This window comes from Hippocampus bargibanti, linkage group LG01, assembly GCF_051943395.1.
Source record: "Hippocampus bargibanti isolate YZ-2025 linkage group LG01, ASM5194339v1, whole genome shotgun sequence".
NCBI classification, from domain to species: Eukaryota; Metazoa; Chordata; class Actinopteri; order Syngnathiformes; family Syngnathidae; genus Hippocampus; species Hippocampus bargibanti.
The window spans coordinates 14,641,363-14,653,314 of NC_142734.1; the positions used below are offsets into that span (position 1 = coordinate 14,641,363).

General features: G+C 49.3%; 1 protein-coding gene and 1 pseudogene across 10 annotated transcripts in view; one reads left to right on the plus strand and one right to left on the minus strand.

The window, feature by feature from the left end:
• The window catches only part of LOC148903240 (protein FAM184A-like), a 66,350-nt gene that overhangs the window by 52,080 nt on the left and 2,318 nt on the right, over positions 1–11,952 (minus strand). For 2 of the 10 annotated variants that reach the window (XM_088998413.1, XM_088998410.1), the window contains exon 1: positions 1–803. This exon is cut by the window's left edge and continues 8 nt beyond it. The exons of 1 other annotated variant lie outside the window; for it this stretch is intronic. In XM_088998413.1, coding sequence (XP_088854539.1) covers positions 1–187 — 187 coding nt within the window. In that variant the 5' untranslated portion in view covers positions 188–803. Of the gene's footprint in view, positions 808–11,952 lie in introns of those variants that run through there. 7 more of the 10 variants (XM_088998429.1, XM_088998443.1, XM_088998403.1 and 4 more) reach the window with 6 other exon arrangements.
• LOC148903242 (signal peptide peptidase-like) lies at positions 5,783–9,312 on the plus strand (annotated as a pseudogene).

Below are 11,952 nucleotides of genomic sequence, written 5' to 3' on the forward strand. Positions count from 1 at the left end.
ACTGCGCAATCTTCTTACTCATCTTCAAATGAAGGTCTTGCGTGTATTCCAGCGTTAAACTCGCGTCGTAGAACATGCTGGCAGAACATGACGACGGGACGTATTTTGCTGTGCCGCCACTGCTGCCGCTGCTGGAGCCGCTCGTCGAGGATCCGTAAGCGGGCTGCCAGCCTGCCCCAGTCGCCATTTTTCAAGACGATACGAATACAAGACGTTCGAGCCAAAAGGGGGGTTACTCGTGCAATATTGCCATTGCAAGGGGCGATCCACCGAAATGGGGGCGTCCCATCGTACTACGCGCCAGCTGCTGGAGTCGCACGCCAGATGCTGTTGATCGGAAGGTGCGCATGCACGCTCCTTCATCCCCCCCCCCGCCCCCACCCCCGCCCTCGGTTTTTTTATGCTATTCTTGGGGCCAACTGTTCATTTAAGGCAGACGACGGACGACATGTTGACGCAGCATCGTCCTTTCGCCTGCGTCCTGCATCCAGCCTGGAGACGCAGCTCCATCTCCAGTGATGCATTCAGTGGGTGTGGGAAAGTTTGAATTCCAGAAGAGATTGATGTCAACTTTCATCATCCACATGAAAAGTGGATAATACAAAACAGGGTACCAATCATATGTTTGAATAAAATGAAAAAACAAAATGCTTTCTACTTTAAATATGCTCAACGTTTCGGGTGCTTGCCAACATCATACTGAGGAAGGCGTTTTAGTCGTTTTTTTTTTTTTACAATTGTCCTACACTGACATCTATCGGTTAAATGTTTAAAATGCAACAAGTATTTTAAAGAACAGCACAATATTACTGTATTTTGTGGAAGACCATGGCCACAACGCGCAAAGGGGTCCGCATACAATGTCACAGACAGCACCTGTTTTGTTATTGTTGCTGTTTATGATGAAGTTCACGTTGTAATTCTACTTTCACATTTCCCCATTGTGGGATGATTAAAGGCTTTCTGATTCCGACACATATATTTCTTCCATTAACTTCCATAATTTCAATTGCAACAGTGTATTACGTATCTTCATTTCGCTTCTGAAGTTTCTCTTGGTTGTCCTATTCCACGTTTGTGTCGATTTTTTTTGTCCATTCAAGTTGTGTCCACGATGTGATTCAGGAGTTCCTGCCAATCTTTTAGTAGGCACAATTTCAAATTCTTCTTCAATTATGTTATGTCGGAGGAACGAGAAGAGACGACTTGTCTGTGCAAGGTATTTATTTCAACTAACTTCACCTGAACTTGTTGCCGTCAACCACCCTGTTTTACGACATTGCCGCGACGTCATGTGGCAGTGTGGCATATACTACATTTACCCCCCTCCCGAAGGAACCAGAAAAACTCTTCTAACTAGGGAAACCGGGTAGACTGCCGGTTTCCCCGCTTAGCCTTGTGGGTTATTCTGCCACGCAATAGGCTAAGCACTGGCTGGGGTCAGAGCATTAGAAGTCTGTGATGTAGTCATCTAAATACCGCGGGCGAAGTCGGACGCGAGCTGGCCGAGGCTCTGGTCCCACCGGCAGGGCTGGTTCACCATGCTCTTCAAGGCGTTCCACTGGTGTCGGGCATGTGACAGGAAGGTCAACGTCGTTGTTTGAGAGGTCTGGATCTGCGTCAGGAGTCGGCGATGCCACTCTCCTTAGGCGACTGGCATGCCAACGCGACCCGTCAGCCAGACGGAAGGTGGCCGGTCCAAGTTGGGCGGTAATCTGGAGTGGTGCTGTCCAGAATGAGTCCAATTTGTGGGAGCGGTTGGGGCGGCGAATGCGGACCCAGTCCGACACGGTAAGTGTGGGTTGCTTCGCCCGGTGCTTCTTGTCAAATTGTCGCTTCATGCGCTGCTGCTCGTTGGCCACTCTGCTGGCTGAAGAAGACTCCGACATGGGTGTGGCTCTAGCAGGAGGACGGAGGCGGTCGAGAGGAAGCTGCAGTTCACGTCCCAGCATTAGGAAAGCTGGGGAGGCGCCCGTTGTGGCATGAGGTGTTGCTCTGTAGTGCAACAGAGTGTTCTGGAGTGCGGAAGAGAATGGAAGGCCGTCTGCCAGGTGTGCTCTGAGTCCATTCTTCAGAGTTTGGTTGAACCTTTCTACCCCCCCGTTGGCCTGGGGGTGATAAAAGGCTGTCCTGACATGCTTTATTCCCCTCGCCTCGGTGAAAGCTGTGAAGTCTGCTGAGATGAACTGAGGCCCATTATCTGTTGTGATAGTGTCAGGCACACCCCATCGTGCGAAAAGAGAAGATAGGAAGTCCGTGACGACTTTGGTTGTGACTGACCCGGCCGGCAAGACCTCAGGCCACTTCGAGTGGAGGTCGTATGCTACCAGGAGGAATCGCTGGTGTTGAGGCATGGCATGGAGCTCACCGCAAATGTCGACCTGGATTTGATTCCATGGGCGGGTCGGCCATGCAACGGGCTGCAACGGGCAAGCGGGGGGTTGGCCAGTCTTGCCGCTTGCGAGGCATGCTGAACAGTCCTTGACCATAGTTTCGACATCTCTGTCTATACCTGGCCACCAGACTAGGCCCCTACAGCGTTGCTTGACCCGCACAATACCCAGATGTCCCTCATGAACCATGGTCAGGATGCGGGGCCTCAAGGTGAGGGGAACCACAGTACAAAGGCCCCGAGCCACGCAGACGTCGTTCCAACATGAGAGCTCACCCTTGACCCGGTGGAAGGGTGCAAGTTCCTCAGGGACCTTCGTGGGCCAGCCCTCTCGAATGAAAGTCCGGAGCTTTGTCAGTGTTGGGTCTTCCGTGGATGCTGCCTGCAGTTCTTGCAGTGACACAGTCGATTCGAGGGGTGTGTGGAGCATTAGGATCAAACCGCGTTCGAAGGAATCCTGTTGAGTGTCCGGTGTAGGGGTCGGGGTGGCGCGGGAAAGTAAATCCGCCACCACATTGTCTCTTCCTGGTGTGAACTGAGTGGAGAAATTGTAAGCCTGCAATCTCTCTGTCCACCTATACAACCGCAGCGGCTTATGCCCTGGCCCGGTTGTTGCCAACAAGGCTGTGAGAGCCTTGTGGTCAGTGCGGAGTGTAAAGTGACGGCCATACAGGTACATGTGCCACCTCTCACATGCCCACACACAGGCTAGGGCCTCCCTCTCCCCGACCGAGTACTTTTGCTCAGTTGAAGTGAGCGACCTCGATGCGAAGGCTATCGGGCGCTCCGTCCCGTGATGGAGCTGGGACAGCACAGCCCCAACCGATGTGTTGGATGCGTCACAAGTCACGAATGTTGGGCTGTCTAGGTCAAAATGGGCGAGTACTGGTGGGGAGGTGAGCTGTGTCTTGAGTCGGCGAACAGCTGCAGAGCATGCTGGTGTCCATGACCAAAGGGTGTTCTGCTTTAGGAGGGCCCGAAGTGGCGTGGTTGTGTCGGAGTAGTTCGGGAGGAAACGCAAGTAGAAGGCTGTCATGCCCAGAAAAGAGGACAATTCTGCGGGGCATGAGGGTTCTGGCAGGTGCAGTATTGCTTCTACGTTTGAGTGTATTGGACTCAGGCCATCGGCGGTCAGGCGAAAACCCACAAACTCAATAGCCGATGCCGAAAAGATGCACTTCTCCCCATTTAGGGTGAGGTTGTGGCGAGCCAGCACATCCATCACCTTGGCGAGGCGGCCGTCATGTTGGTCACCCGATGCACCATGCACTACAATGTCATCCAGGTACACGACCACACCTGGGATGCCTGCGAAGATGGTGGCCATGATCTTTTGAAAGCAGCTGGGGGCAGAGCTGAGGCCAAAAGGCATCCGTGTGTAACGGAAAACCCCCATGTGTGTTACAAAGGCTGTAAGGTTACGACTGTCTGGGTGCAGGGGAACCTGGAGGTAGCCTTGGCGCAGGTCTAGCTTTGTGAACATAGTTGATCCATGGAACTTGGCAGCTAACTCCTCTGCTGTGGGCAGTGGGTATTTGTCGGGGATCACTGCCTTGTTAACCCTTCTGAGGTCGACACAGGGCCGCAAACCGCCCGTCTTTTTTTTCGCTGCCACCAGGTTTGAAATCCAAGGCGATGCATCAATCCGCTCGATGATCCCAGCGTCAAGGAGTTTCTGTAACTCGGCTGCAATGTCGTCACGCAGCGCGAGGGGCAAACGGCGAAGGGGCTGGATCACGGGGGCCACGGTAGGGTCAAGAAGTGGTTGATGGTCGAAGGCAGTTATACAGCCCAACCCTATAAAGAGCGATGGCCAACGATGCTGCCAGGACGTAGTTACTGTCAGAATTGTGGCGCCCACATTATCAGTGATGGAAAACCCTAGTGCGCAAAACAAGTCGAAGCCCAAGAGGTTGGCGCCGTGACGGGACACTTGGAAAGTGAAGGCAGGGAGAGTCCTTGAGCCATAGCGCACCGTGAAGGTGGCAGTGCCCACCATGCCAATCCTGGTGTGGCCGTAGCCAAACAAGTCTTCGGCGTTGGCCTTGATCGGGAGCCGAGGAAATAGGCGCCGCACGGTAGACACGTTTAACAGCGACTTGGAGGCTGCAGTATCAAGCAGGAGTGGCAAGCTCACTCCGTCCAGCTCTACTGTGCACCACTTAAATGGCTTGGTGCAGGAGCCCAGGGAGTGGATGGTGGTCCGGCTCGAGCGGCCCAGGGAGCGGGATGATATGTTTGTCGACGTAGGGGCAGAGCGGCACATGCTGGAGAAATGGTTCATTTTACCACAGCGTTGGCATCGTTGTCCGGTGGCCTTGCAAGCGGGCGCGCGCGTGGCGTGCGAGGCAGACCCACAGTTGGCACAAGGCGTGCGCGTGTTGGCCCCTTGACGTCTGGCCACATTTATCTCGGCACTGTTGTATGTAGAGGTGGAGTCGTAGGTGGCGGTGGCTTCTGGGAGTGGCGAGGTTGGAGCAACAATCTGTGCCAATGCGGGAGAGTGTGAAGGTGCGGGTGGGTTCACAAGCCGAGCCGTTAGTTGTGCTGCGTTCTCCAATTGGAACGCCATCTCCACAGCCTTCGATAGTGGGAGGTCATCAGGCGACAATAGTAGTTTTTCCCGTAGCTTGGGATCAATTGTGTGCTCCGCTAGTTGATCCCTTATCATTTCCTCCTCCAAGCGGCCGAATTTACAGAGGGCCCCTAAACACCTCAAATCGGCTACGTAGTGGTGCACTGGCTCGCCCGTGCGTTGCCGTCTTTGACGAAAGGCAATCCGGCGGACAATGACGCTCTGGGGTGGGGCGAAATGTCGGGCCAATAAACTGACACAATCCCCGTATGTCTGCGCGGGTCCAAGAGAGCGAAAAATGCGCTGCCCCTCACTACCTAAGCTATGTATTAGCACAGCCGTTCGGCGTGCTTCGCTTGCCTCGTTTAGTCCGGTCGCCGTCAGAAACGTCGTAAACGAGTCATACCAACGGGACCACGGGACTGGTGGCTCACCGGGGAGCGCGAGGAACGAGGGGAGGGGTGCTGCGTGGAAGTCCATCTTCGTCGCCAATGTTATGTCGGAGGAACGAGAAGAGACGACTTGTCTGTGCAAGGTATTTATTTCAACTAACTTCACCTGAACTTGTTGCCGTCAACCACCCTGTTTTACGACACTGCCGCGACGTCATGTGGCAGTGTGGCATATACTACAAATTATGTCGACATTTTTCAATCTATTGACTGGTTAGTGAGAATAAAAGTGATTTCTGCCATGATTGACTAACATGTCTGCCGCAATATCTACACAGTACAATATAACAATAGAGTACGTCAAGGCATCAGAGTGAGAGGTGCTTTTCATTGGTGCATCTTTGGTGTAAGAAACGTGGCCTTATGTCTGACGTGGACAGAGAAAGTCCGTCGACTCCGGAGATCGCCGAAGCCGCCGCGCTGATGGATGCCTTGAACGCCACGGAGCCCCTCAACGCGCCGGCCAAATTAGTGGCCACGGCGCTGGCGTATGGCAGCCTGGTGCTCATGGCTCTGGTGCCCATCTTCTTCGGAGCTCTTTGCTCCGTGGCCTGCTCCAAGTCCAAGAACACTTCGGACATGCCGGAGATCATCACCAGATTCCCAATCATTGCCAATTGTAATCTCTTTGGACTCTACCTTTTCCTCAAGGTGTTTTCTCAAGCATACATTAACCTGCTACTGTCGCTGTACTTCTCTGTGTTCGGCGTGCTGGAGCTATCACACGCGATAAGTCCTTTTATGTCCAGAGTCATTCCCTCCTGTGTGCCAAACAAGCAGTACCAGCTGCTCATCACGCAGGGCACCAAGGACAACAAAGAAGAGGTTCTTAACTACGAGTTTGACACCAACAACCTGGTGTGTCTGCTTGCCAGCGGCGCAGTCGGGGTCTGGTACATTCTCAAGAAGCATTGGATCGCCAACAATCTCTTTCAGAATCAGAATCAGAATCAGAATACCTTTATTTGTCCCGCAATGGGGAAATTTGCAGTCCACAGCAGCAATTGAAGAGGGATGGGGTTGGGGTGGGAGTGAAAGGATAGAAAACAAGATATTCTAAGCATAACAAAATAAAAATGTCAACTGTATACTGTGCAAATGTAGATGTGCAAAAACCGTTCTATAAACAAGACTGTACATAGTGCAGAATCAAGAAATGCATTTAGATATATTGCAACAACCCATATTTACAAGTGTCCAGTTTTTTTTTGTTTTGTTTTTTTTCACATGTGATCATTGGGAATTGTGAAGCCTGACAGCAGTCGGTAGGAACGAGCGGCGGTACCTCTCCTTCTTGCAGCGCGGGTGTAATAGTCTCTGGCTAAAGGAGCTACCCAGAGCTGTCAGGATGGGCAGGAGGGGGTGGGAGGGGCTGTCCGTCATAGCTTTTAGTTTAGCTAGCGTCCGTCTGTTGCCCACCTCCTCTAGAGAGTCCAGCGAGCAGCCCACGACAGAACTGGCCCGCTTGACAAAGCGCTCCAGTCTTTTTCTGTCCCGGGTGGTGATGCTGCCTGACCAGCAGACAATGCCATAGTGGATGGCTGATGCCACCACAGAGTCATAGAAAGTCTTTAGGAGTGACCCTTGAACTCCAAAAGACCTCAGTTTCCTGAGGAGGAAGAGGCGACTCTGTCCCTTTTTGATTAGGACATCCGTGTTTGTTGTCCAGTCCAGTTTATTGTTGAGAGTAACACCCAGGTACTTGTAGGAGGTCACCCTCTCAATGTCCGAACCCTGGATGTTCAATGGTGCAGGTGACGATTGTTTCCTGCAGAAGTCCACCACCAGCTCCTTGGTTTTGCCGGTGTTGATCTGGAGGTGATTCTGCTGGCACCAGTCCACAAAGTCCTTTGTCAGTCCCCTGTACTCCCTATCGTCTCCCTCTGTAATGAGGCCGACAATAGCTGAATCGTCAGAGAACTTCTGAAGGTGGCAGGTTGGGGTGTTGTAATTGTAATCTTTGTTCTGGCCTTCGCCCTCAACGAGGTGGAACTTCTGCACATGAACAATGTCAGTATCCTTTTGGGTGGCCTCTTTGTCTACTATACTATCTTCTAGGTATTTAGTACCAATGTCATGGTGACCGTCGCCAAGTCTTTGGAGGCGCCAATTGAACTGATTTTCCTTCAAGACTTATTGGAGAAAGGTCTCAGCGCCAGCAACTTTGCCATGCTGGGTCTCGGCGACATTGTCATCCCGGGTATCTTCATTGCGCTGCTGCAGCGATTTGACGTCAGCCTGAAGAAGAACAGCAGGAACAATGTTCCCTCTAAGCTGCGCGCGTGCGCAATCGCGCGCCACTTGCACATACTCAGCGCACAAGAACATCTATGCAGCGCACATTTTGCAATGTAACTCAATGAGTGACAGGTGTCCAGGCAATAAGGCTGTACAGTTCGCGTACGCTACGCAGCCAATCGGATCAGAACAGCGCGAATGTGCCCTGCCCATATGCGCCGTGATACTGGTGTGGTATTGGTGTGTGGCCACAGCGTACACATCTGATGTTGCTCACAGTGGTCCTCAGTGTGCTCAGGGAGCTTGTGTGTCTGCTCAGACACATGAAAAATTAGAGGGAACATTGAGCAGGACGTATTTCTACTCCAGCTTCCTGGCTTGCATCTTGGGACTGGGCCTCACCATCTTCGTCATGCATACTTTCAAACACGCTCAGCTCGCTCTTCTTTATCTGGTGCCGGCCTGCGTGGGCTACACCGTTGTGGTGGCACTCTTCAAAGGAGAACTGAGCGAGATGTTCAAGTCGGTGCTGTCGGACAGTCTGCGGCTGGTTGGATGATGCTTGAGGAGCACGCGATAAGAATAAAGGAGCATCAACGCATAGCGCTGATGCGGATGTGGAACTACTGCGGCTTGGAATTGAAGCAGATTTATGTGGGACAGGAGATGTGAGACAATCTCTTTTCATCAATGGATGCTACAGCTGCATGTTTGTTTTCAACATTTAGCTTGTAGTCGCCGTGCACATTCCACCATAATGTCCCTGATCCACGGGTGAAAAGATGCTTTGATCCTCTCCTCTTTCATCTAGAACTGCTTCATGTAACAAATAGGGTACAGATAGTGCTTAAGAAGGAATGACTGTCTTGGTGTGTCATATTGTCTTTGTTGTCATTTTATGTTAGTTTAGTTTTTTTTTTTGTTCTTTTGACTTCAAGACGGCATCGCGAGAGTGGCTGTGTTGCGCTCTCCACTATGGTAAGGGAGATACGGTGTTGTGGGATCCAGAAAAAAACCACAAGACAAGCAGTGCGATACGTCTTGACTCAACAGTGGTTTACTTCGAATGCCCAGATGTAATGCAAATGTATGCGCACAACAACTTCCTGTCCAACGATCTAAATCGGACTGACACGAAACACTAACCGAAGCAGGCGTTCCTGTTTAAATAAACATTTTCGATATACAGTAAAGTCTCGTTATATCGATATCGGTTATATCGATAGTACCGCTTATTACGATAATATTTTCATTTCCCTTGCACATTTGTAGTCTTTTTATGTATAATTAGTACCGTTTAGTACGATACCCGGTTATTATGATAATCCGGTTATTACGGTGCTCCTTTTCATCCCCTGCCGGCCATTTTTGTTGTTTATATCGATATATCTGTCGCGCCATTGGTCAACTTGGTCACGTGTCTTGTTATGTGGGCCGCCATCGGTCGCGCCATTGATCGACTTGGTCACATGAGCCGCCATCGGTCGCGCTATTGGTCGACTTGGCCGTGTGACTTTGTCACGTGACACGCCATCGGTCGCGCCATTGGTCAACTTGGTCACGTGTCTAGGTTACGTGTCACGCCATCAGTCGCGCCATTGGTCAACTTGGTCAGGTGACTTGGTTACGTGCCCAACACCCGTGTAGCAGAGCCATTTTCATTTTCAGACGCTAGCTCGTGTGTAGCGGATGAGATTGAAGTGTTTGTGTTAAAAGGTAAATATGGGAAGCAGAAGAAGATTGATGACTTTTTTAAATTGTATACATAATACAGTAAGATGTAAGCGTTGCAGTTTCCCTGTTGTGTTATGTACATGCCCACTGTACTGTATATGAATGCAATCGTTTTTTGCAACAATGTTTCTTGTTTTGTCTGCTGAAGCGCAATGATTTTGAAAATTATTAACATTCCATACTGTGTATTAAAGGACAGCCGATGTCACTTTTTATTCAAATGCAAATAAAAATGACTTCACGCCAAGACGTCTTGCATTGCTTGTGAATCCAAACAATGGCTTCAGATTCGGATAATATGCTTTCTTGTTACACATCCAGTTATGAATATGTTTCAAATACACTGTAGTTCTGAAGATTAAAGCATACATGTTTACAATCATTAAAGAATTATATGTGCAATTTTGAGGCAACATTGGGGGAACATCTCTGACCCAAAAAAAGGGAGCTAATGGCCAGCTCCGTTTCTTATATGGCGCTTGGCTGCCCTCTTTTGGCGGCTTTTGTTTAATGCAGTTCGGCGCAGGATCGGATATATCGATAGTCCCGGTTATATCGATATTTTTTCGGACTCCCTTGAATATCAATATAACGAGACTTTACTGTATATCACTTGTAAACCAATATAACTATGCGAATGCAACCAAAATACGAAAGAAGATACTTTGCAACCTGTCACAGCTGCCTTTCCAGCAGCTCATGTATTTTGTTTTTCTACTGTCATTCCATTCATCACTTAACTGCTGTGAAATGTAAATGTCTACACTGCGAGACTAATAAAGGCAAATCCAATCATTTGTAAGAGTATGGTGTAATTTAGAATGGCTATCATGTTGTTGATCGAGGTGCTACAATTTTTTAGTCTCGTATTGATGGTTTCTATATTTGCATGGAGGTTGTAATGGATGAGGTAATTTTAAAAACAAACCCAAAAGCTTGAATAAAAATGCTTAAAATTTCAAAAAAAATTATCACCTTTATAGGATATGTTAGGGCACAGGTGTCAAAGTCAAGGCCCGCGGGCCAAATCCGGCCCGCCACATCATTTTTTTCGGCCCGCGAAAGCAAATCAAACTTGTTAAATTCCATGATGATTGCTAAAATCTGAGCCAAAATTTCATATTTTTGGATGTCAACCACAATAAAAGTCATTATTCTTGACTTCAGATTTAAAAACGAGTTATTCATTAATTTGCTATGTGCTCTATATGTAATATTTGAAGGGATTTAAACATTCTAATGGGTTACCCAAATTCATAACGGCCCTCGAGAGGAAACCATAACTACAATGTGGCCCGCGGCAAAAAATGACTTTGACACCCCTGTGTTAGGGTGACAGGTAGGCTAAGAGAAGGGCTCCCCTCTCCCCACGTCCAGGGATAACCAAAACTACAACTCGAGTCCATTAAAAGAAAATGTTCACAGTGTGAACGTCATACTATCAAAACACCAAATAACAATATAATTTATCAAACCAAACATCACCAATCGAAAACAAAAAACTAACAGATTCCTCTCAGACTCCACAAATAAACGGAACAATTGTGAAAACAAAATGGCAACCCACCTCTACATTTCATTTACCTCAATCAGAACACACGGTGCACTCGCGCGTCAAAAGAGGACAAAGATTAACTCCAGCAGTAGACATATTATGGCGCCCTACCAATTTAGCTGTCTACACCTGGAAAGACAAGAACAACCGCCACCTAATGGCAGGGAGAATTAACAGCACCACCAACGGACAACAGCAAAGCGGCATGCCAGGGTTGAGTGTCGTTCCCCCACACAGGTCTCACTTGCCCGAATAATTTCACCTTCATCACCGAACGACAGACTGCGGAGTCGTTGTGGCAGGCTGGTCAAGCCCTTTACCAAATGTTCACCTTGACTTTCCTTCTGGGTGTTATGGGCGTGTTCTGGGGACCAGGCATCTCACCCAGAAGGTGCACAGCGGGGGCGTGTTTAGGTTGAGAATATTTTACAGCATTTTTCTATGTTCAAGTCAGATGTCAGATCCACTTGTTAGCAGTTGGAATAAAGACGTGCTCCAGCCAGTCGTGTGTTCTCATTCCTCAACTGCTACAACAACAACAACAACAACAACAACAACAACAACAACAATAATAATAATAATAATAATAATAATAATAATAATAATAATAATAATAATAATAATAATAATAATAATAATAATAATAATAATAATAATAATGGGCGGCCCGGTAGTCGAGTGGTTAGCACACCGGCTTCACAGTGCAGAGGTCGCCGGTTCGCGTCCCGGTCCGGCCTCCCTGTGTGGAGTTTGCATGTTCTCCCCGGACCCGCGTGGGTTTTCTCCGGGTCCTCCGGTTTCCTCCCACACTCCAAAAACATGCATGGCAGGCAGATTGACCACTCCAAATTGTCCCTAGGTGTGAGTGTGAAAGTGACTGTTGTACGTCTTTGTGTGCCCTGCGATTGGCTGGCAACCAATTCAGGGTGTCCCCCGCCTCGTGCCCGAAGACAGCTGAGATAGGCTCCAGCAACCCCCCCGACCCTAATGAGGAATAAGCGGTACG